This window comes from Staurois parvus, unplaced genomic scaffold, assembly GCF_062004578.1.
Source record: "Staurois parvus isolate SC_StPar_1 unplaced genomic scaffold, SC_StPar_1.0 ptg000255l, whole genome shotgun sequence".
NCBI classification, from domain to species: Eukaryota; Metazoa; Chordata; class Amphibia; order Anura; family Ranidae; genus Staurois; species Staurois parvus.
In genome coordinates, this window is record NW_028318051.1 from 1,335,910 (window position 1) to 1,362,472 (window position 26,563).

A 26,563-nucleotide genomic window follows, 5' to 3' on the forward strand; every position below is an offset into this window, starting at 1 on the left:
GCTTGGAATGGATGGGGGGGACCCCACACATTTTTTTAAAAAAGTTGGGGAACCCACTGACAGCTAAAACATTAAAAAATGTTTTTAGTAGTTGTGTGGAATCTTACCACATACTCAGGCTTAGTGAATGGTCCCCTCTGTTCGAAGTTCACAGTCGAACTTTCGTTATGTTCGAACTGCACACTGCATAGGTGTTCCCAGTGCGGGGGGGGGGGGGGGGGAGATTTTCGCATGCAGGATGTAAACACTGTGATAGGTTGCCACTACCACGGAGAGGTAAGTTTGTAGCATGGTGGGAGGGGCTCTATACTAGATTTAAATAAAAAATGTACATCAGTGTTTGCTGAAGTGAAACTGTATCACATGCTAATGATTGACCAATGTCTCATCACCTGCATGTTCTTTACTACTGCAGGTAACGACCTTTTCCTCGTTGCTGTCCATGAACTTGGTCATGCCTTGGGTCTGGAACATTCTAATGACCCCAGCGCTATCATGGCGCCATTCTACCAGTATATGGAAACGCACAACTTTAAGCTTCCACAAGATGACTTACAGGGAATTCAGAAGATTTATGGTGAGTTTTTGCATACTGAACAACATATAAGACAGGAAGATGTTTTTTTCTTAAAAAGTAACAGCTCTACCAGGCCCATCAGGTGCATAGGACAGATCTCTTATTTGTGTTTGTGAATGACTACTGCTATTCAAAGCAAAACACTGTGTGGGGCACAGAAGGAGATAAAGAATTGACTCAACACATCCAAAGCTGTTTATAAGAGGGAAAAAGTAGTGATCATACAGAATTTATCATTTGCTATCAATTGTCAAACCTTGGTTTGTTTTGTGAGCTAACCTCTGAGGTCTAGGGATCTCTGATCAGTCAACTGTCTTCTGAAGTCTAGGGTTGTCTGATCAGTCAGCTGTCTTCGGAAGTCTAGGGTTGTCTGATCAGTCAACTGTGTTCTGAAGTCTAGGGTTGTCTGATCAGTCGACTGTCTTCTGAAGTCTAGGGTTGTCTGAGCAGTCGACTGTCTTCTGAAGTCTAGGGTTGTCTGATCAGTCGACTGTCTTCTGAAGTCTAGGGTTGTCTGATCAGTCGACTGTCTTCTGAAGTCTAGGGTTGTCTGATCAGTCGACTGTCTTCTGAAGTCTAGGGTTGTCTGATCAGTCGACTGTCTTCTGAAGTCTAGGGTTGTCTGATCAGTCAACTGTCTTCTGAAGTCTAGGGTTGTCTGAGCAGTCGACTGTTTTCTGAAGTCTACGTTTGTCTGATCAGTCGACTGTCTTATGAAGTCTAGGGTTGTCTGATCAGTCGACTGTCTTCTGAAGTCTAGGGTTGTCTGATCAGTCGACTGTCTTCTGAAGTCTAGGGTTGCCTGATCAGTCGACTGTCTTCTGAAGTCTAGGGTTGTCTGATCAGTCGACTGTCTTCTGAAGTCTAGGGTTGTCTGATCAGTCAACTGTCTTCTGAAGTCTAGGGTTGTCTGAGCAGTCGACTGTCTTCTGAAGTCTAGGGTTGTCTGATCAGTCGACTGTCTTCTTAAGTCTAGGGTTGGCTGATGAGTGGACTTTTTTCTGAAGTCTAGGGTTGTATGTTGAGTAAGCTGTCTTCTGAAGTCTAGGGTTGTCTGATCAGTCGACTTTCTTCTGAAGTCTAGGGTTGACTGATCAGTTGACTGTCTTCTGAAGTCTAGGGTTGTCTTATCAGTCGACTGTCTTCTGACATTTAGGGTTGTCTGATCAGTCAACTGTCTTTTGAAGTCTAGGGTTGACTGATCAGTCAACTGTCTTCTGAAGTCTAGGGTTGTCTTATCAGTCGACTGTCTTCTGAAGTCTATGGTTGGCTGATGAGTGGACTGTCTTCTGAAGTCTAGGGTTGTATGTTGAGTCAGCTGTCTTCTGAAGACTAGGGTTGTCTGATCAATGGACTGTCTTCTGAAGTCTAGGGTTGTCTGATGAGTCACATGTCTTTTGAAGGCTAGGGTTATCTGATCAGTTGACTGTCTTCTGAAGTATAAGGTTGGCTGATCAGTTGACTGTCTTCTGAAGTCTAGGGTTACATGATGAGTCCACTGTCTTTTGAATCCTAGGGTTGTCTAATTAGTCAACTATCTTATGAAGTAAAGCATTGTCTCATCAGTTAACCATCTTAAGCTTAGGGCTGCCTAAATAGTCAACTATCTTTTTCAAGCCTAGGGTTGTCTGATCAGTTGACTGTCTTCTCAAGCCTAATGTCTGATCTGTCAACTATCCTCTCAAACATAAGTTTGTCTGAGCTGTCAACTATCCTCTCAAACCTAAAGTTGTCTGATTAGTCAACTATCCCCTCAAACTTAGGGTTGTCTGATGAGTCAACTATCCTCTCAAGCTTATGACTATCTAATTAGTTGACTGTATTTTCAAACTTGGGGTTGTTAGATCCGTAGACTGTTTTCTGATGCCTAGGGCTATATGTTCAGTCTAGGGTGATCTAAAATCCCACAGGTTCCAGCCTAACTCATCCTTTTGATTTCTGACCAGATTATGAAAATCACATAATTTTTGTGATCTTTTAATAATTAGAAGGCTTTCCTGACATTTAACCTCAAGTTTCTTGTTTTGCATCTATCTGATTCTGTATCTCTTGACTTTTCTTTCATGTGGGCAAGAAAAGAATGGAAAATGGTTGTATTATAAAGAGGTTATTGTCTATTATGAGAAAGAGGACATAAAAAATTCCAGGAAAGAGAGGCTAGTAACTAATATGCTCACCTGCAATCTGTTGGGCCAAGTCATCTCCTGGCTTCCTATGTATATCAACAGCCAGATGTCCCTGTTAGAACTCTGTCCCTGTCTGCTTAGGCGTTTGGGGCATTTGGTGAAACTGTCAGTTGGTTTAAGTCTCCAAACACTGAAATATCAGATCTGGACAGTTTAACCCTTTAAGACAAAAGGCACATCCACATTATTTGCATATTGCAATCAGTGCTTGTCTTTTAATGTCACAACGTTGGACTTAGTCATCATTCTCCAGGGGCCAGCTCCTGTGAATCATTGGCATCTAGCCAACTTTGCAGTTCTTTTTTACACACGCGCATTATTGCATATTTTGTCATGTGTTAACATGTGTTGCATTAGTGCAGAATGGGCTGCTTTAACAGAAACACACATTAACACAACCACAGTCCACCAAAAAAGGTGCATGCATTTGGCAAAAATGCATGAATGCATTGGGGTGTCATTCAGAATGAATGGCAATGAAGAGCGCCAGTGCACATGATGAGCATTGCCCACACTACTACAGTGCAAATCTTTGATGCCATAGGATCATTAAACACTGTAGGTTACCCACCATAAGTGTGAGTATTGACTGTATGGGGTTTATTTACTAAAGCTGGAGAGTGCAAAATCAGACTCACTTCTGCATAGAAACCAATCAGCTTCCAGGTTTCATTGCCAAAGCTTCATTGAACAAGCTGAGGTTAGAAGCTGATTGGTTTCTATGCAGAAGGGAGTCTGATTTTAGACTCTCCAGCTTTAGTAAATAAACCCCTATAGGTCTAGGCATCTGGAGACAGTTAGAAATGTGCTCCGAATTCCTTATGATGCCTGTGTGAATCCCTGCCAGCCCTACTCTAGTACACTGTGCCTCCATAATTGGTACCATGACTGTTCTACCAGGTTGAGACAAGGGACAACTTCTCCAAAACTACTGGTGCACTTTATCAGTCACTCCTGTCAGCAGGCTTTCCGCTGCAGTCTTGGCTTTTAAGCTGATAACTGTGCTAATTTGAAAGCCCCAATAAAGTCTGACTGCCGTCTGAATGTGGCGGCTGCAGGTGACATTTTTCTACAGGGTTTAGTGTTACCAGAGCTGTCTGGGTGCCAGTTAATTGCCAGGCAGCTCTGACTCCAACAACTGCTGTCAGAAGCCCGGAATTAAAAATTTGATGTTCTGCAAACTTCTAGAGCGGAGCTGTGATTCTTCACTAAATTAAAGGAACTCTGACCTAATTTTTCAAGCTTTTCCCCTTATGAATTATTTATTAGGCTTATAAGGAAACATAACGGAATTTGTACAGAAAGGTAGTCTGTACAGTTTGTGACAACGCTTGACGTGTACAGCCCATTCCAAGCATCAGCCGTGTTCCTGCCATCTCTTCATAGAACACCTTGTTGCGCCGCTAAACTAGATTTAAAAAGCTGGAGAGAGGAAAGTGTAAGTTTTCCCCTGCAGAAACAATCAGGGTCTAGCTGCCACTTTTCCACCTTTGATGGCCAACAAATCTATTTTTCATTTGACTTATTTTTTTTTTTACTTATCAGTAAAATAGCAGCTACAGTCTGTTTTCTCCAATGTAGGTGGCACTTATCCGGAGCGGTACTGCAGCTGGAAGGGAAGTCAAGGGAAACTTAGTTTCTGTATGGTTTGCTCGATTCCCCACAGCAGCGTTCCGGTTGGCTATCCTGCATCCAGGTGACCCAGGTGGCCATCTTGGGTCACGCAGAGTCTTCTTAAGCCCCTGCCTCCATGTTTTGTGAAGTCGCTGGTGTAGAGAGAGCATACCCGTCTGTCAAGGACAGCACTAGCAGCAGGGAGATGTTCTGGAGGAGTAGGGAAAGCTCAGGGTCTACATCTGAACCTCAGCAAGCCCCCTTTTGCGTTGGACCCGCCAGACCACGTTCTACCCTCCTTGGCAAGTGCTGTCTTCCACTACCACTGACGCTCCACTACATAGACTGTAAGTTCCCAGTCGGGTGAGCTCCCCCACCAGGTTGTTGTACTATTTGCTCATTCTTCAATACATCAGTTACTGTACTTTGGGCCTTTGTGTGTTTACTGCCCCCCACCACGCTGCACCTACTAAACATCCGCCTTCACTGTGCTCCCCTGCCTCTCTATTCATCAATTCATCCTGTTATCTGGGTATGGGGGGAGCATGTCACCCCACTTCATTTACTCCCAGCTAGTTATATTCAAATTCAGGTCTAATTCAAATTTGACCCAAATTTCCAGCGTGGAAATTTGACCAAAATTGTTTTACTTTAAATTACAAAGTCAAAAGGGACCCATTTTTGATGACCACTTCTAGCCCGTTGGAAAGCTTCTACAAAACATAGTGGGGTCAATATAATGCAGGGAAAATTTAAAAGGACAGTACACTAATATAGTTATTTATTTATTTATTTTGCTGGTTTCGTTTTTTGGTGTTTTTTACTGTTACTGTTACCATATAGGTTTTTTTTTCTCAGAGAATAGGTGCAGGAACTCCCCCTTTCTGAATCACTCCTTGTCTTTGCCACCCTACCCACCTCCGAGCACTGTCTCTTGGGTCCACCCCCTACCCACCTCCTAGTACCACCCCTTTAGGAAAATACAGAACCAAGTACTGTTTTGTGGTGCTAAGTAATTTGTGTAGAATTTGTTAATGATAGCAAGAAAAATAGTAAAATAGATCCCCTGCAGCCAGCAACAATAGACCCACTCAGCAACAGTGGACCCTCCTGAAGAATAGACTCCCCCAACAACAATAGGCCCACCTGGCAACAATAGATCTTCCCACAACAATAGACTCCCTAGCAACATTGCCCCCCCCCCCCACAACAAAATACCACTTAGCACGAATAGATCCACCCCAGCCACATTAGATGAACCCCAGCAACAATAGACCCCCAGCAGCAGCAACAGATCTCACAGCAGCCAGCATCAATAGACCTCTCCCTCAACAGTAGAATCCTGCCAGCAGCAATTGACCCCCAGCAACATAAGCCCCCCCCCTCCCCCAGCAACAACAGAATCCCCAGCAGCAAAAATAGACATCCCCAGCAAAAATAAATCCCCTCCAGCGTCAGTAGACCCCATTCAGTGCTGGATGTTCCCGCGCGTTCCATCTGAAAAAAATATACAATACAATACAATCAATAGAATGCAATAGAAACATCAATGAAATACACAATTTTTCAAGGTTCTGTTTACAAGCACACATTGTGTTCATTCAGGAAAGGAAGGGGCTAGTCAGAGGCATCCCTAGGGTTGGTGTCACCCAATGCGATAACACCTGGTGACACCCCCTCCAACGATGCCCGCAGGATGGATCGGATCTGCGGATTGAGCATAAAGGATCAGAATCCGATCCATTATGCTCCCCAATCCACAGATCCGATCCATCCTGTGGGGATCGGCGGCTTGCTTTACAACTTACCTTTTCATGGAGAGGGTCCGATGTCACCCGGGGCGCCGCGCACCCCCCGCACCTGCCTCGGGACGCCACTGGGGCTAGTAAATTTGACATATTTACAGGACCCTTCTCCCACTCTCCATCCTGAAGGATTCTATTATGTACTTGCAGCTGCTGGTAGGAAGCAGAGGAGGGAGGCAGTGGCACTGCGGGGTGGGGGTACACAGGGGGGGCCTGGACAGCAGAGGGGAAACGTAAGGTGAACAGGGATGGTCATGGGTGCAGTGGGGGGCAATTACTGGAACCAATGCCCTGTATGGCTCTCTCTGCAGCAGCTGAAAGCCAGCGGGAGGGTGAGAAGAAGAAGCCAACTTTCAGCTACTGCAGAGGGAGCCATACAGGGGATCGGTTCCAGTAATTTCCCCCCACAATGAGCTGATCATCCTCCCTGTCCACATCTGATTCACCCATCTGCCTGGGCCCCCTTGCTGGCCTGGGCCCCGTACAGGAGGACTGGTGGTACCCCCTGATCCACAGCCCTGCACACCACTTACCCATGGTGACACATGCCTGTAGGTAAGTGATGTGCTGCTCTATGCTTATACATGCTAAAATGTCTTCATATAGAATTTATTGGGCAGCGCAGTGGCTAAATGGTTAGCACTTCCACCTGGCAGTACTCGGGTCGTCGGTTCAAATCCCAACCACAGCACCACCCGCCTGGAGTTTGCATGTTCTCCCTGTGCCTGCATGGGTTTCCTCTGGGTACTCCGGTCTCCTCCCACACTCCAAAGACATGCTGGTAGGTTAATTGGCTCCTGTCTATATTGGCCCTAGTATTTGTATGTATGAATGTGAGTTAGGGACCTTAGATTGTATGCCCCTTGAGGGTTAGGGACTGATGTGAATGTACAATATATATGTAAAGTGCGGCGTAAATTGACAGCATAATATAAGTGCCTGAAATAAATAAATCATTTACAACACCATAGCAAGACCAAGGCCCTTTAGACCAGACTGTTTAAGAAAACAGATGACATCCATCAGGTCTGTTGTGCTTTACAAATGCAAAAGGAAACATGTACTAACCGAATATAAAAGCTGCCACTGCCAACCTCTCCTTCTGAAAATGCCAGTGGCCTGGCTGTCATATCGATCCTCTGGCTTCAATGCACCCTGACTTTGTCCAAGTATGCAGATCATCTACCTAAAACGGATGCTTAGAAAAAAGTGATACAATTTACATGAAGATGATATCTTACACATGAATATCTAGAAATGTAGATGATATTTCCCGTCTGTTTGGGTTAGCGAGAGTTTCTTGTTGAAAAATGCAGCATAGGAAAGTGAGACCTCTAGTGGCCTTGCAAGAAATGACAGCGCAATTTGGACCTAATGCAGACCTGAGCTTGTAACCTTTTCTTTAGTGTACGCACTCGCAGACAACGCATGCAAAGATGCACTGAACCATTCGTTTACAATTTCCACCTATCTGTGTGTCTGTGGGACTTACTGCCAAATGTAGTAAGAACTCTGCCATGGTTCACAGCATGCAGTTCAGAGAACTAGTTCTAAAGACATGCTGGTAGGTTGGTGGGTTGAATTGGCTGCTGTCTAAATTGGCAATCTCAGCAATTGTTTAAGTGACTTTGTTGCTAAAAGTATGGGCAGCACAGTGGCTAAGTGGTTAGCACTTCTTCCTGGCAGCACTAGGGTCGTTGGTTCAAATCCCAACCACGGCACCACCTGCCTGGAGTTTGCATGTTCTCCCTGTGCCTGCATGGATTTCCTCTGCATACTCCAGTTTCTTCCCACACTCCAAAAACATGCTGGTAGGTTAATTGGCTTCTGTCTAAATTGTCCCTAGTATGTGTATATATCAATGTGAGTTAGGGACCTTAGATTGTACACCCCTTGAGGGTTAGGGACTGATGTGAATGTACAATATATATGTAAAGCGCTGCATAAATTGATGGTGCTATATAAGTACCTGAAATAAATAAATAACAAACATTGACGTAATTACATATCCTAGCAAACTTTTGATGTCGCCAGGTGGCGATCTCCATCTGTAGCACCTGTCAGTGCCACTGTGACAATACCATCAGTGAACCTGATCTGTCTCTCTAATCTAAGCATTGAAAGTGTGATCTCTGTAACGTACAGTTGTGATGAGATAGCGATAACTCCAATCTTAGTTGAATAACACAGGCAGTGACTTGATCAGATGACACCTTGTAGATCTTGTGAAGTTTATTACATAAACTGAGAGAATCTTACAACAATGAACATCGGATAGGTCAAAAGATCATAATGTGATCTGCTTCCATAAAACATGAGGCTAGAAGAGGAAATGCATTACTGGGAAAGGGGTGGGATATCTATACAGCAAGAACTAAACTAAAGGAAAGGAAGGAGCAGAGACAAAATACAAAGAACACTTAAAGGCATATGACAGTCATGTGAAACATGACAGAACCTGACATACAGTATGCTAGACTCAAGGGCAAGAGATCTGTTAGTACTGTATTAGAGATCAGTGCTTTGCACATGCTGTATGTTGTCAAGGGAGATCTGCATTCATTTTTTACCCTTAAAGCAGAACTACTGCCAATTTTATTTTTCCATGAAGTGGGGCTGTGCTTGAAATGCATGGGTTAACTGCTCATATTGTCCAGGGGCGCAAGAAAAAAACTATACTTACCTGATCCTTCAATCCTCTGGAGAACAGCGCTCCCCCGTGTCTAGCAGTGGACTGTTCCTGCTGTCCTGACATCCAGAGCCGGTCAATGGGCATGATGACGTTAGGAACAGTCCATGCACGAGACCGCTTGCTCGTGTGTGTATGGGGGGGGGGGGGGTTGGAGCGTAGGGGACTGGTCTTGCACTTGGAGGATTGGCAGATTAGGGCATTTTATCTCCTACTCCCTCACCCCTAGCCATAAATGAGCAGGTAAACCATGCGGTAAGGGCACATCTCCACCGCATGTGGAAAAATATTTTGCCCAGATTTCTGCTTTAGTTTTTCAGCTAACTGCTCTGTCCTCTTTCAGTCTTTTTCAGCATATCAGATCTCAGGGCCTTAGTGAAAAGTCTTGCTACTACTAAAGCAAGCAGTCAGGGTCTGGATCTGAACACGGGACCTCAGCTGTGTCTGGTGATGTCTGTTCTTGCTGAGCTACTGGGCAGCTGCTTGTCTGATCCATTGAACTGCTTTGTGACCAGGGGCGGACTGACAACTCATGGGGCCCCTGTGTCCTTACCCACACTCAATGCACACCCAAAAAAGCCTATAAAAAAGGTACCAGGGGCATTTAATGGGGCCCCCTACTGACCCTGGGTCCTCGGGCAGTACCCGAGTGCTCGAATGGTCAGTCTGCCCCTGTTTGTGCCTTGTTTCTGCGTAACTTCTTGCTCCTTGTATGTTTGTTTGCCACTTGTTTTTATGCATGCTTTGATATAATTTCTGCACTCCCTGTGTGCCCCCGCAAGGCGTGGGCAGGAGGAGTGGCTGCCCAGGGCACTGTGGTATCATGTGAGGTATGGGGGAGCTGTGGGGAGATTGGGGGGGGGCTGTTGGCAGCACAGTGGCTAAATGATTAGCACTCCCACCTGGCAGTACTAGGGTCGTTGGTTCGAATCCCAACCACGGCACCACCTGCCTGGAGTTTGCATGTTCTCCATGTGCCTGCGTGGGTTTCCTCCGGGTACTCCGGTTTCCTCCCACACACCAAAGACATGCTGGTAGGTTAATTGGCTCCTGTCTAAATTGTCCCTAGTATGTGTATGTATGAATGTAAGTTAGGGACCTTAGATTGTACGCCCCTTGAGGGTTAGGGACCTTAGATTGTTCTTTTCATTAAATTCTGTGCCCCTTCTTCTCAACGTACCTTTGCTCATTCCGGCCAAAAAGTTCAATTTTAACCTCATCGGTCCACAGAACTCGTTTCTAAAATGCATCAGGCTTGTCTATATGTTCATTTGCAAAGTTCAAACGATGATTTTTGTGGTGAGGACGTAGAAGAGGTTTTCTTCTGATGACTCTTCCATGAAGACCATATTTGTACAAGTATCTCTTTATAGTGGAATAGTGTACCACAACTCCAGTGTCTGCCAGATCTTTCTGGAGGGATCGTGCAGTCAAACGTGGGTTTTGAATTGTTTTTCTCACAATCCTGCGAGCTGTTCTGTCTGATATTTTTCTTGGTCTTCCAGATGTTGCTTTAACTTTCACTGTTCCTGATGACTGCCATTTCTTAATTACATTCCGAACAGAGGATATTGACATCTGAAAACGCTTTGCTATCTTCTTGTAGCTTTCTCCAGCTTTGTGAGCGTCAACTATTTTCAGTTTCAGTTTTCTAGACAACTGCTTAGAAGAACCCATGGTGCTGATTGTTGGGCAAGGTCAGATGAGTCTGGGCATTTAAAACCTTTGAGATTGACATCACCTGGTCTTCCCAGATGATGATTGAGAACAATTCATGACACTGGCAGGTCTCAGCTTTGCAAAGGGGGCAGTGCATGCTATAAATTCTGCAGGGTGCCCAAACTTTTGCAGACGCCATTTTTTAGTTTTCTGTTATTTTGAAAGTGTAAATGATGGAAATAAAATCTAACTTTTGTTGACATATTATAAAAATGTCTAATCTGTAATTTGATGCCTTTTGGAGATTTTTCCATCTTTCCTTGGCTTCTTTATGCACATTAATACACATTTTTAGCTGGGGTGCCCAAACTTTCGATCCCCACTGTATGTAAAGTGCTGCGTAAATTGACGGCACTAAATAAGTACCTGAAATAAATAAATATGTGTTGGGAGGGGTAATTTGGGTGGGGTGGCAGGGGGTAAGAGTTGTTTTAGGAGGGATAATTTGAGGGGGTGTGCTAGGAGTGGTGATTTGGGGGAATTTTTGTTGGGAAGGGGGATGGGAGAAGAGGATTTGAGCTAGGAGGGGGGATTTGGGGGGGGTTCTAGAAGAGGTGACATGGTAGGAGCAAAGATTTGTGATGGCAGGAGGATATCAGTGTGGGGGGGGGGCATTTGTACTGGGAGGGGGTATTTATGATTAGGGCATTCAGATTAGCACTCACTTATATTTTTTTTTGGGGGGGGGGGGTATTCTCTGGCACATAATGCTCATACTTCTTGAGGGGGGGGGGGGTGCAGTTTGGCCTGGTGGCCCTGGGCTGTAGAAGACCTTGTCCCGGCACTGGTCCCCACATTGTACAGCACTGTAGAAGATCAATACTAACAATGATAATAGTATTTGTAATTGACGTGTTCAGCAATTTATAGGGAGTAATAGTTCTTCAGGGATGCCATAGCTGAATGCACATGAAGCCTACTTGGAATACTGATATTGGGGAAGAAAGGTTTTTTTAGCGAGCAGCACTGCTTCCTAGTCCCCAGTACTTCTAGATTTGGGCAGCCTGGCACTTTCAGCAGTTGCATTGGTGGGCACACACAGCCGCATGCCTCGCATGTAATCCAACGTGACTGCCAACGCAGCCAGCCCTACCAACCCGTCTGACTCACTAATCAGGAACAAGACAACACACATTGTCCTGGCAGGGTTTTGTTTCTGCAGAAAATAGGCAGAAAAAAGGAAAAGTGAAATGGAAATTCACAGCACTGACAGCTCTTAACAAGACACTAAACTCTGGAATTTCTATTCAAGTTTGTATTCTTAACTCAAAAAAGTCCTTTCTTTTGCTCTCAGCTACCTCCAAATCTCCAAATTCCTTTGTTTTTGCTGCTGTGATCTGACTTCCTGTTAGAGGGTGGCTACGTTCATTCTCCATGTACAAGCATAGCCGCCCCTCTTGCTCACTCCCGAGATGGACTGTGGACTAAGGGATTTGTATTGTACATAGAACAATGTGCTTTACTGAAACAATTTAATGAAAAATAGATTACAGGACCAAGGAGTAGTGGATGTGCATGGATTATGTTTGGAGAATTGAAAGGGACTTGTAATGTCTTGTCTTACATACAAGACCTTTGCCAGGGCTACTATCCTCTGACATCACCTATCCTGGGCCAAGGTGGCGTTCTGGTGATGCAGCACAACTAATATCAATAAATTAAAGGGTCATTCCAGCCAAAAATGATATTTTAGATACAGTTGGAGCCCAGTGAGCTGTGATAGTCCCTGACTTCTTATATGTTTTGGCTACTCAAAAAAAAAAAAGATCTTCCCAGAATTCCCAACCTTGTTCCTTTCCTCCTGGGAGGTGTTGGTGTTCTAACCCACCTTTTGTTCTTTCCAGCTCCTCTTGTTTCATTTTTCATAATATAAAATAAATAAACATCCAGCAGGAATGTGGGAGGCCCCCATAATGGGTACAGAAGGTGTGCAGACCCATGAACTCACCACAGGAATGTTGGGAGCCCCTTGTAATGGGCAGAGAAGAGGTGCAGACCCGGGAACTCACCACAGGAATGTTGGGAGCCCTTCATAATAAGTCCAGAAGGCGTGTAGCCCAGGGAACTCACCACAGGAATGTTGGGAGCCCCTCTTGATGGCCACAGAAGGTGTGCAGACTCTAGAACCAACCAGAGGAATGTTGGGAGCCCCTCATGATGGGCACATAATGTTTGCAGACCTGGGAACCCACCACAGGAATGTTGGGAGACCCTCATGATGGGCACATAACATTTGCAGACCTGGGAACCCACCACAGAAATGTTGGGAGCTCCTCATGATGGGCACAGAAGGTATGCAGACATGGGAGCCTCTCATAATGGGCACAGGAGGTCTCAGTAACTCAGCACAGGAATGTTTGGAGCCCCTCATAATGTGTGCAAACCTGGGATCTCAGTGCAGAGGTTTCATCAATAGAATACAGATAGAAGAAAGATGGAGATAAAATAAACTCTCATGTTGTTTAAACATGTACAGAGAGAAGGTTGGTACGAAGTCACAAATATTGGGCTCCAAACGTTTACCAGCAAAAACTAAAATATAAATTCTGGGTGGACTAACACTTTAAGTGAATGTATATCTGAAACATTTTCTTGACTCCCTGTCCCGAAGAAGAAAGAAAATCTCTACGAAATGAGGGAAATTGCCCTTTTCGCTGTCACTAGAATAAGTGTCTTCATTGGAAAATGAGTAACAACTGTACAGTTTTAGATGTCCTATCACTTTCTGTCTTGGTGACATAGTCATCAGTACAAATAAAGAAGGTTAATATACCTATCTAGGACAGAAAAATAAAATAAAAGTAGAAGTAGGAGGTGCTGGATACAAATCTTTAGGTGGTAGGTGATAGATCTTTACTTTGTCTGGATAGCCTAGGTTTGGAAGTTCTCTACAATTTGTGAGACCTCCCTCGAAAATAGGGGATCACCAGGCTTGAGAAGTCTATATATAGTTGAGCCAGAAGACCCACCGAATAGATGTGTTGAGAGTCCTGAAATATAATTTATTGATTCCAAAAATGGCCAATAAAGAGCAAATGACAGCCAACATGTTTGGGGCCAAACAGCCCCCCTTCATTAGGGTTAAGGAATTAAGTCTCAGAGTAGAGCCTGGGTAAATCAGTCAGAAGCGGGAGGATAAACAGTAAGTATGTGTCTTTGTTAAGCAGATGTGGGTTTTAGGACACAGGAACACACTTATTTGAGTCCAGTAGCTACTGGGGCAATGACGAAACGCGTTGTAAGTCATTTGATGTATTTAGTAAATTACATTTCTGGACTCTAACGCATTTGCTTGGAACTTCGCCTGGGTCAGGTATAGCAATTGTCTCAGAGCTGAGAGCTTGGGTAAATCAGTCATAAACAGGAGGATAAATAGTATGTGTCTGTGTTAAGCAGCGGTGGGTTCGAAGACACTGACACACACTTTATATATTATAGCTTTGAGTCCAGTAGCTACTGTGACATTTGACGAAATGCGTTGGGGTCATTTGATGTACTTAGTAAATTAAATGTTTTTTACTTTTTCTGGGCCATATATAGCAAGAAAAAACTTGACAGGGGTTGCAATCTTTCCATAGTCTATAAAAAAAAAATTATTGCACATCCGATGGGGAAACCCCTCCTACAATAGAATTCAAAGCCTTCCTCCATACTATATTTTAAATTTTAAATCAGTCATAAACAGGAGGATAAATAGTAAGTATGTGTCTGTGTTAAGCAGGGGTGGATTCGAAGACATTAACACACACTTTATATATTATAGCTTTGAGTCCAGTAGCTACTGGGACAACTAACGAAACGCGTTGGAGTCATTTGATGTATTTAGTAAATTACATTTTTGGACTTTTTCTGGGCCAATCATAGCAAGCACAAACTTGACAGGGGGTTGCAATCTTTCCATAGTCTATAAAAAATGATTGCACATCCGATGGGGAAACCCCTCCTACAATGAAATTCAAAGCCTTCCTCCATACTATATTTTACATTTTAAATCAGTCAGAAACAGGAGGATAAATAGTAAGTATGTGTCTGTGTTCAGCAGTGGTGGGTTCGAAGACACTGACACACACTGTTTATATTATAGCTTTGAGTCCAGTAGCTACTGGGACAACTGACGAAACGCGTTGGATGTTGCAGAATCGATGGGGAAACCCCTCCTACAATGAAATTCAAAGCCTTCCTCCATACTATATTTTACATTTTTTTTTTTTTCAAGGTCCCCCTGCGGAAACACTAGAGCCTACTCGACCGCTGCCTACACTTCCACCACGCAGGATACAGTCGACGTCCGAAAGAAAGCACGAGAGGCAGCCAAGACCCCGCCCCCCATCTGGAGAAAAGCCTGCCCACCCAGGCAACAGGCCGAATATATGTGATGGGAACTTTAATACCGTGGCTTTGTTCAGAGGCGAGATGTTTGTCTTTAAGGTATTGCCGTCTCGAATGTTTCATATTACATAATTGCGTCTCATACCACCCGAACAGTTACTCATGGAGCTCATGGAAAGCAAGTTATTAGAATATATTTGCATAATGATATAATTACAGCGCTGCTATTCATCTGGTATTGTAAGGCTGCTCTTTCCCTTAGTAATTACACATAGGAGGTGTATCGGTGTCAGTGCCAAGAACATCCTACTCTCTAGTGTCCGTGGGCCTGGCTCCAGAAGTCTCTGAGTCACCTCTTATATTTACAAGTTTAGATTCTCAGCATTACACTGAAGAGAGCTTACTTAACCACTTACCCTCCAGAGGATTTACCCCCCTTCCTGACCAGGCCATTTTTTGCGTTACGGCACTGCATTACTTTTACTGACAATTGCGCGGTCATGCAATGCTGCACCCAAATTAAATTTACGTCCTTTTTTCCCACGAAATGAGCTTTCTTTTGGTGGTATTTGATCGCCTGTGCGGTTTTTATTTTGTTGCGCCGACAAGACCGACAATTTTGACTTTTTGCTATTAAACATGTCCAGTAAAAAAATGTTAAAAATCAAATTTCGTCATAAATTTAGGCCAAAATGTATTCTGCTCCATGTCTTTGCTACAAAAATACCCAATACGTGTAAATGAATTGGTTTACGTGAAAGTTATAGCGTTTACAAATGGCGGTATATATATTACGATTTTAGTTTTTATTTTTTTATACTAGTAATGTCAGCGATCAGCGACTTATTGCGGAACTGCGGCGGGCATTCTGACACTGGGGGGAACTAACTGCCACTGACATCCCCAGTGACACTAATACAGTGACCAGTGCTAATAAAAAGCACTGACGCTGTACTAATGACACTGGGCAGGAAGGGGTTAACATCTGGGGTGATCAAAGGGTTAACTGTGTGCTGTGTGTGTTTTACTAGGGAAATATGCTGCTGTGTATTTCTCTGCTGTGCAGAGAAATACACAGCAGCATGTGCTTGCTGGCAGGAGAGAGACCTGTGCTGTTTACACACAGGTCTCTCCCCTGTCAGTTTTACTTGGCGATCGTCGGGTTCCAGCGGGGAATATCTGGCTGGGACCCAGTGATTGACATCCGTAGCCGCCAATGGCAGCGTGGGTAGGGTGCCCGCACACCCCCTACCTGGAAATGCAGATCACGTATACAGTCATGGCCGAAATTGTTGGCACCCTTGATATTTCTCCAGGAAATCATGTATTTCTCACGAAACGTATTGCATTTACACATGTTTTGCTATACACATGTTTATTCCCTTTGTGTGTATTGGGACAAAACAAAAAAAGGGAGGAAAGAAAGCAAATTCGACATAATGTCACACAAACCTCCAAAAATGGGCTGGACAAAAGTATTGGCACCCTTTCACAACTGCGGATAAATAAGAATGTTACAAGCATGTGATGCTCCTGTAAACTCACCTGGGGCAAGTAACAGGTGTGGGCAATATAGAAATCACACCTGAAAGCAGATAAAAAGGAGAGACGTTCACTTAACCTTTGCATTGTGTGTCTGTCTGTGCCACACTAAGCATGGACAACAGAAAGAGGAGACGAGAACTGTCTGAGGACCTGAGAACCAAAATTGTGGCAAAATATCAACAATCTCAAGGTTACAAGTCCATCTCCAGAGAACTAGATTTGCCTTTGTCCACAGTGCGCAACATTATCAAGAAGTTTGCAACCCATGGCACTGTAGCTAATCTCCCTGGTCGTGGACGGATGAGGAAAATTGATGAAAGATTGCAACGCAGAATAGTCCGGATGGTGGATAAGCAGCCCCAAACATGTTCCAAAGACATTCAAGCTGTCCTGCAGGCTCAGGGAGCATCAGTGTCAGCGCGAACTATCCGTCGACATTTAAATGAAATGAAACGCTATGGCAGGAGACCCAGGAGGACCCCACTGCTGACACAGAGACATAAAAAAGCAAGACTACAGTTTGCCAAAATGTACTTGAGTAAGCCAAAAGCCTTCTGGGAAAACGTCTTGTGGACAGATGAGACCAAGATAGAGCTTTTCGGTAAAGCACATCATTCTACTGTTTACCGAAAACGGAATGAGGCCTACAAAGAACAAAACACAGTACCTACGGTAAAATATGGTGGAGGTTCAATGATGTTTTGGGGTTGTTTTGCTGCCTCTGGCACTGGGTGCCTTGACTGTGTGCAAGGCATCATGAAATCTGAGGATTACCAAAGGATTTTGGGTCGCACTGTAGGGCCCAGTGTCAGAAAGCTGGGTTTGCGTCCAAGATCCTGGGTCTTCCAGCAGGACAATGACCCCAAACATACGTCAAAAAGCACTCAGAAATGGATGGCAAAGAAGCGCTGGAGAGTTCTGAAGTGGCCAGCAATGAGCCCAGATCTAAATCCCATTGAACACCTGTGGAGAGATCTTAAAATTGCTGTTGGGAAAAGGTGTCCTTCCAATAAGAGAGACCTGGAGCTGTTTGCAAAGGAAGAGTGGTCCAAAATTCCGGGTGAGAGGTGTCAGAAGCTTATTGATGGTTATAGGAAGCGACTGATTTCAGTTATGTTTTCCAAAGGGTGTGCAACCAAATATTAAGTTAAGGGTGCCAATACTTTTGTCCAGCCCATTTTTGGGGTTTTGTGTGACATTATGTCATATTTGCTTTTCTGCCTCTGTTTTATATTTGTTCCAATACATACAAAGGGAATAAACATGTGTATAGCAAAACATGTGTTAATGCAATACCTTTTTTGTGTGAAATACTTGATTTTCAGGAAAAATATCAAGGGTGCCAACAATTTCGGCCATGACTGTATATACGCAGCCCTGCCGCCCTGTAGCAGTACTTCTACTATAGGGCCGTGGGCAAGCGGTTAAAGTATATGTGAATCACCCACCTTATAAAACAACCCATTCTGTTTAAAACTGAAATGAAAGGTAAAACATTTGTACATAGAAATTAGAAATACTTTTTTTCCCTTTTCGTATAAGTGATCACATTCCCTCTGTTCTCAGCTGCATTAGAGCTGGGGGAGAAGAAACAGCAGCACACTGGTGTTCCCAGTGAATGACTGTGTGTGTGTCTGTGTTAGGGAAGGGGGGGACGCCGTTTCAGGACAAGTCTGATCATTGGAGGAGAGCAGGCTGAGCCTGCCAGAAAACTGACCATGCTGTGCTCTCATGCCTAGTGTGGTCAGTTTTTAATAGGAAAGCAGAAGGACTGGGAGGAACACCAGGGATTTCACACAAAGTATGCAATACAAAGAGAGCAGGATACTTTTTCATACATGTACATGGTACAACAGGCACATATCAGGGATAGGAAATGTTGGGTTTTCACATTCTTTAAGACATTTTACTTTCCTTTTTCAGGATCGGTGGTTCTGGCGGCTTCGTAATAATAAAGTCCAGGAAGGATACCCAATGCAGATTGAACAGTTCTGGAAAGGGTTGCCACCTAAAATAGATGCAGCGTATGAACGGTCAGATGGCAAATTTGTCTTCTTCAAAGGTATTCTTTTGTTTTTTTCCCTTAGAATGTGTATCAGAGTGTCCCTGTGCTTCTACATACTATCTGTACAATTGGTGAAGTGTAGCTCCAGGCAGACATACAAATACATATAAAAACATACACTATATTGCCAAAAGTATTAGGCCCCCCCTCCAAATCATGTGATTCAGCTGTTCCAATCCCCTCCATGGACACAGGTGTATAGAATCATCCCCTAGGCATGCAGACTGCTTCTACAAACATTTGTGAAAGAATGGGTCGCTCTCAGGAGCTCAGTGACTCCAAGCGTGGTCCCGTGATAGGGGGTCACCTGTGTAATAAGCGGCAGATGCAGAGGTGTAAAGCACACCGCCACTGGACTCTAGAGCAGTGGAGACGTGTTCTCTGGAGTGACCAATCATGCTTCTCTGTCTGGCAATCCAATGGACGTGTCTGTGTTTGGTGGTTGCCAGGAGAACGGTACTTGCCTGACCGCATTGTGCCAAGTGTAAAGTTTAGTGGAGGGGGGATTATGGTTGAGTTGTTTTTCAGGGGTTGGACTTGGCCCCCTAGTTCCAGTGAAGGGAACTCTTAAGACATCAGCATACCAAGACATTTTGGACAATTTCATGCTCCCAACTTTGTGGGAAGAGTTTGGGGATGGCCCCTTCCTGTTCCAACATGATTGCGCACCAGTGCACAAAGCAAAGTCCATAAAGACATGGAGGAGCCAGTTTGGGGTGGAGGAACTTGACTGGCCTGCACAGAGTCCTGACCTCAACCCCATAGAACAGCTTTGGGGATGAATTAGAGCGGAGACTGTGAGCCAGGCCTCCTCTCCCGACATCAGTGCCTGACCTCACAAATGTGCTTCTGGAAGAATGGTCCAACCTTCCCATAGACACCCTCCTAAACCTGATTGGCCAAAGCATTGCACTAGACCAGGTGCATGGCTTTGGCTAATCACAATGCAGTCTCAGGGTGCAGTGCATTGTGGGGCGTGGGGGGCGAACACATGAACGGCTGATGTTCGATTCGAAGTTCAAGACCAACCCTACTATCAACTAAATGGCACACTTGTTGCCCGTGTGAACGAACAGGAGGTGGGAAATGTTACGTAGAAATGCTTTGTGAAAACATTTTCTCTGTTTATCATAGGAGACAAATATTGGGTCTTTAAGGAAGTCACGGCGGAGCCAGGTTATCCACACAGCTTGGTAGAGTTGGGAAGTTGTCTGCCGCGGGAAGGAATCGACACAGCTCTGCGATGGGAGTCGGTTGGCAAGACCTACTTCTTCAAGGGGGACCGCTACTGGAGATACAACGAAGAAAAGAAAACGGCCGATCCCGGATACCCAAAATCTATAACGGTTTGGAAAGGAATCCCAGAAGCACCACAAGGAGCCTTTGTGAGCAAAGAAGGAAGTAAGTAGAGATTTTACTGTGGTGATATTTGAAATCATTGGTGGCCAACGTACTGGATGTGGTGGGCCTTGAGTGGAACTGAGATGGTCTGAGGCTACAGATATGGTACAAGAGATGGTCAGAGACTGCAGGCATTGAACAGGAGATGGTCAGAGACTGCAGGCATTGAACAGGAGACGGTCAGAGACTGTAGGCATTGAACAGGAGACGGTCAGACTGCAGGCATTAGACAGAAGACGGTCAGACTGCAGGCATTGAACAGGAGATGGTCAGACTGCAGGCATTAGACAGAAGACGGTCAGACTGCAGGCATTGGACAGGAGGCGGTCAGACTGCAGGCACTGGACAGGAGATGGTCAGAGACTGCAGGCATTGAACAGGAGATGGTCAGAGACTGCAGGCATTGAACAGGAGATGGTCAGAGACTGTAGGCATTGAACAGGAGACGGTCAGAGACTGCAGGCATTGAACAGGAGACGGTAAGAGACTGCAGGCATTGAACAGGAGACGGTCAGAGACTGTAGGCATTGAACAGGAGATGGTCAGAGACTGTAGGCATTGAAAAGGAGACGGTCAGAGACTGCAGGCATTGAACAGGAGACGGTGAGAGACTGCAGGCATTGAACAGGAGATGGTGAGAGACTGCAGGCATTGAACAGGAGATGGTCAGAGACTGTAGGCATTGAACAGGAGATGCTCAGAGACTGCAGGCATTGAACAGGAGACGCTCAGAGACTGCAGGCATTGAACAGGAGACGCTCAGAGACTGCATGCATTGAACAGGAGACGGTCAGAGACTGCATGCATTGAACAGGAGACGGTCAGAGACTGCATGCATTGAACAGGAGACGGTCAGAGACTGCATGCATTGAACAGGAGACGGTCAGAGACTGCAGGCATTGAACAGGAGATGGTCAGAGACTGCAGGCATTGAAAAGGAGATGGTCAGAGACTGGAGGCATTGTGTCATATGTAGGCTGGAGATGTTTGTTCATAAAAAGACTTCTCCAGCTTACAGGTGATTACTATGATTGGCTGCCATTATGATCATGTGATCAGGAACCCTTCTGATTGGTTCCTGATCAGTAATTGGGGGGCCCTTCAGTTGTCAGAGACCTGGTTCCCTGCTGGAACATAGATTAACGTTCTCATGGCATAAGGAACTTACCTAAGAAGGTTGATCTACAGGTCAATGATGTTTTGTGGTTGAAGACCCTCTGATATGTAACATTTCGGCCTCATACACACTGGCCATATAAAAACACCAGTAGCACTAGCTGTAGAATGTCGTGTTAAACACACAAGTATTGTCACGGTTTTTAGCATTTTGGATTAGCGTTTTTCAGCTTTTGTGTTTTTTACCATTTTTGATCAAAACTATACTCTCACAAAATCTTGAGGCTCAAAAACACTCAAACGTTGGATAGCCACATTTTACAGCGTTTTGCAGCATTAGAGTGCTTTTACAGCTAAAAAAAACTCCTCTTCAAACGCAGTAGTTCTGAGGCTTTTTTCCAGTCTGAAAATGCCCCTGCCAAAAACCACTGAGAAATGCCTGTGTGTGCATGGACGCATAGGATTAAATGCTGGGGAGTGTACTGCCTGTAGAAAAAAAACAGCTGATGCCCAAAACAGCTGCTGTAGAAAGGCCCTGTGTGCATGAGGCCTTGTATGGCCCACTATGTCCAGCAGACTTCGCAAGAAGAAAGCAAAACTCATTCTTCTAAGCAGCAGTGACTACATTTTTCGCATGAAGAAATGGAGATGGTCAGAGACTGCAGGCTTTGAACAGGAGATGGTCAGAGACTGCAGGCATTGAACAGGAGATTGTCAGAGACTGCAGGCATTGACCGGGAGATGGTCAGAGAATGCAGGTATTGAACAGGAGATGGTCAAAGACTGCAGGCATTGAACGGGAGACGTTCATAGACTGCAGGCATTGAACGGGAGACGGTCATAAACTGCAGGCATTGAACGGGAGACGGTCAGAGACTGTAGGCATTGAACAGGAGATGGTCAGAGACTGTAGGCATTGAACAGGAGACGGTCAGAGACTGTAGGCATTGAACAGGCGATGGTCAGAGACTGTAGGCATTGAACAGAAGACGGTCAGAGACTGTAGGCATTGAACAGGAGACGGTCAGAGACTGTAGGCATTGAAAAGGAGACGGTCAGAGACTGTAGGCATTGAACTGGAGACGGTCAGAGACTGTAGGCATTGAACAGGAGACGGTCAGAGACTGTAGGCATTGAACAGGAGACGGTCAGAGACTGTAGGCATTGAACAGGAGACGGTCAGAGACTGTAGGCATTGAACAGGAGACGGTCAGAGACTGTAGGCATTGAACAGGAGACGGTCAGAGACTGTAGGCATTGAACAGGAGATGGTCAGAGACTGGGAAACAGAGCCGAGGTTGTTGATCTGCTGAAGGTCCCTCTCCTGTCACCATTTCTCTCTTGGTGTCAGGAAAACTTGTCAGAAGTGATTCATACTGATATCAGAAGGAGGAAGCAGCAGACAGAAATGACACTTAGTGCCCTGGATTGAGACAAGCACACACTATAAAGGGATGTGCTTTGTTCATATTTCATGTCTGAGGTTTATAACCACTTTAAGCCGAGCATTGAAGCAAAACTGAAAGAAGTTTATTTTAATAATATTATTAAAATGTATAAAATTGCCTGGATTTGGGCTTTCATGCACCGCATAATCCTAAACGCTTTGTCCTTCATAGCTTACACATATTTCTACAAAGGAAAGGAATACTGGAAGTTCGATAATCAAAAGCTTTTAGTGGAATTGGGTTACCCGAGGTCGATTGTCAAAGACTGGATGGGCTGCAACCAAAAAGAAGTGGACAACAGCAAAGACCGCCACCTACCGCACGACGATGTGGATATTATGGTGACAATAAATGACGTTCCCAGCACCGTCAACGCCATAGCGGTGGTCATCCCCTGTATCTTGTCCCTGTGCATCTTGGTCTTGGTATATACTATTTTCCAGTTTAAGAACAAGGGGGTGCAACAAAACGTGACCTATTACAAACGGCCGGTGCAAGAATGGGTATGACAAGATCTGGAACGTTCGTGTTTTCTTTTTAGTTTTCACGAGGGCTAAAAAGATTCTGGGATCCCAAGTCCATTGATCGGACTGGCAACAGACTTTTGTATTTCTCACTGTGGATCCCGGCTTTTCCAGTAAGGAAAGACTTCAAGGATTACAAAGATGGCCTTACACAATGGAGCCTCTTTCATTCTTACTGCCTCATACCTTTTCTAGTGTGCCATTTCCGGGGTTTACTTTGTGAGCACCGGCCGAACTTGCTTGGAGGTTTTCTTCACAAAAAAAAAAAATGAAAAAAAAAAAAAGACGGAAAAAACTGGCTGATGACTTAAAAACCAGCTTTCTCCATCGAAGTCATCTACATTGAGACTTGTTTCTTACGACAATTTGAGCACAAAAATAAAGAAGACGAAGCACACCTATTTCTCCGAGAAGGCAAAAGAATCGCGGCTGGAAAGTCTTTACAGAACCGTTGTTCCTTGGATGGGCTCGCCAATTAATGCACAGAAACATTTTTTTTTCCAATCCCTGCTGGTCAGAATTATTACATACAAAAAGTTGTTAAATATAGATTATTGAATTTTTTGGCATTCTCTGCCTGCATTAATGAATCGTTGTAAACGTTTTAAAAGGATGTCGTTCTCGGCCTGCTGGTTTCACGTGGCGCCGAGAGCAGAGTTTGAAAGAAATACCTGTTCATCCAACGGCGATATTTGGTAAATGTTGTACTCATGTAGAAAAAAAAATAAATGGAAAGATTAATAAAAACAAAACATGACATTACAAAATTGTTTTGTTGAATGTCACGTGTTAAGGATATGCTTCTTAGTATGGAATAGCTTTTCATCTCTAAATGAAACAGCTTTGATTTTTTTTTTTACGACTCTTAATATATAAGGGTAACTATTTATTTCTGATTGTGGACAATCAGGATAAATATTAATAATAGATTTTGTGATTTTTTTTTTTTTTTAATTATTATGTTTAAAGAAGACCTTGAAAGATTGCTGAATTTGTTGGTCCCATAAAGCTTTGAGTTTATGTGCTTGCCACATTTTAATTAATTTTAATAAAACAAACAGTCTGTATCGGTCCGATATTAGATGGACACGGAGTCTGTTATGTGTTAGAAAAAAAATATTTATTTCTGCATATTCTCCAGTATTTTATGATATTTATTTATTGCAAAACAATTGAATTGCAGATTTAGCATAATGTGCATGTATACTGTTTTTTCGCAAGTATACTTTTTAATTGTCAATATACACAAATACAGTTATATGATGTAACTGTATGAACATTGATAGTTTTTTTTTGTTTAATTTTTGCATTTGTTTCTTAATTTACACAGAAACTTGTCATTTCTCAAAATTGCATTTTTGGATGTAAAATAAAAAAAAGTGAGCAGGTAGGAAGCTGTAGCTAGAGATGGGAAGGTCCTGGAATAAAAAACGGAAAAATTTGGAAAAAAGCAAGTTTTTTTCCGATTCTTTTTTTTCAAAGTAATTTTTAAAATTAAAAAAAAAATGATGTGGGGAATATGTTCTTTTACAATAATAAACATTGTATCTATGACATGGTATTCAAACTGCAGTATATAACATATACCAGGGGCGGACTAACCATTTGGAAACTCAGGCACTGCCCGAGGGCCCGGGATCAGTAGGGGGCCCCATGAGATGCCCCTGGTACCTTTTTTTTATAGGCTTTTTTGAGTTTGGGCAAGGACACAGGGGCCCCATGATCCCCTTTTGCCCGGGGGCCTCATGATGTGTCAGTCCATCCCTGCATGAAACCCTTAATGAAAGATTTCTGAGACTTATGTAAAGTCTTAAATTATAATAAAAATAGTTTTCCGAAAAAAAAATTATTAAATTATTTCAAGTTTTCTCAGCTGAAGACAAGCAAATCCTGGAATACAATTCAAGTACCACTGTACTTCTCAATACAGTTCTCCAGTTTACATTGCATTTCACGTTTCCAGTGTAACAAAATGACCTGGATATTTTTTTTTTCAATTTTTCAAAAATTCCAATTTTTTTCCAAAAGAAAAAAGGTTTTTTTTCCCATGGCTTAAAAATTTCCAGAAAATTTTCATCTCTAGCCGTAGCTAAAGCCGCCATAAAATATAGCTTTATATTTAATAAATAAGAGAAATAAATGCAGCAATAAGCTTAGCTGTAAATATTTACATTTCTCTGAAGAAACTTGTCTCTTGAAACAGCTGGAGGGTTGCCTCTTAAGTAACAGTCTCCCTAACCTTACCGAAAGAACTTTTTATTTTACGATTGGACGTCTCTATTTTTTTGAAAGCTGAGATGGCCAGTAACAAAGCAGTATCTAGTTTTGTTAATTATGGGAGGACTTGCCCCTGTTTTAAGAAACACAAACAGCTGAAAGAGAACAGGAGAAACAGAGAAACCTTTAATTGTTTTAATTTACTGATCACCATTTGATTCTATATGATTCCTGAATGCGAGTGTTTGAAATAAAAAATGTAGAAAGAATATTAACACAGAGGCATACCAAAATGTTCCGCGTAAAGATTGTTTCTGCCTTTCTGAGCTATTTCTATATGTAGGACTGAAGAGGTTACAGAAAATGATGCTTTCTTGAATACAGTGTTGCTTATTATATATCTCTATTTAAAAACATTTTTCTTTTGAAAATACATTCGAAGGGACGGTTTAAGGGTCGGTTCACACTGCCATGACTTGAAAGTTGTGCGACTTTGCATCGCACTTTTATTTGACTTCAATGTAACTTTGAGGCTATGCATCTTTGGCTAAAAACCCTGTGAAGTCGAATACTGTCGCATCAAAGTCACATCGATTGAAACAATCCTTGCGACTTTTGTGATTTTAACATTGCAGCACTGTAGTTGCACCAAAAATGCAGAAAAAATGCAGAAAAGCAGCGCAGGAATGTCTTTTCAACTGCGACTTGAGTATGTAATGAATATGTTTTGACTTATCATGTGACTTTATGTGACGCAAGTGTACGATCCAAACGCAATGGGTGGGTGCTGCAGCGAAAGGAACAGAATCAGCAAGGGAGGATCACCAGCACACCGAGGATCACCAATATTGTTCAAAAAGTTTTAACACCCCTGGCGGTATTCCCGAGTGTAGCTCGGGGTAAAGTCTCAGTAGCACAAGCGGTAACCCCGAGCTACACTCGGGAATACACTGCAGCGTTGCTCCGGGATCTCTTCTTCACTTACTTTGTCCTGCGCTCCCGCGATGTCCCCCCTGCAGTGTCCCCGGCCATCTCCTCTGGCTGATGCCGGCATCTGTCTTCTGGGTTCCGTTCCCTGCGAGGGTCAGGACGTACGGGGGACAGAACGGCGGGAAATTAAAAAATGTCAAAAAGTGACATTCACTAAATACACTAAAATCACATAGTAAAACATTCCTGTATCAAACAATTTCACATACATTTTGTCCCGAGTGCTTTGTCCGGCGCCCTGCCTGCATTTTTACTGTTCTTTCTGCCTGGAAACTGAGAAACGCCCATGGCGTCCAAAAAGTGTCCCTTTAGGTCAAAAGCGGTTTTAGACCGGCTAG

General features: G+C 43.7%; 1 protein-coding gene across 1 annotated transcript in view; it reads left to right on the plus strand.

Annotated features, from left to right (window-relative positions):
* Positions 1–25,528, plus strand: part of MMP24 (matrix metallopeptidase 24) — a 152,617-nt gene extending 127,089 nt beyond the window's left edge. The window contains exons 5-9 of the mRNA XM_089680995.1: positions 416–577; positions 14,807–15,018; positions 18,388–18,526; positions 19,664–19,930; positions 22,666–25,528. Coding sequence (XP_089537121.1) covers positions 416–577; positions 14,807–15,018; positions 18,388–18,526; positions 19,664–19,930; positions 22,666–23,003 — 1,118 coding nt within the window. The 3' untranslated portion in view covers positions 23,004–25,528. The remainder of the gene's footprint in view (positions 1–415; positions 578–14,806; positions 15,019–18,387; positions 18,527–19,663; positions 19,931–22,665) is intronic.
* Positions 25,529–26,563: the final 1,035 nt, after the last annotated feature.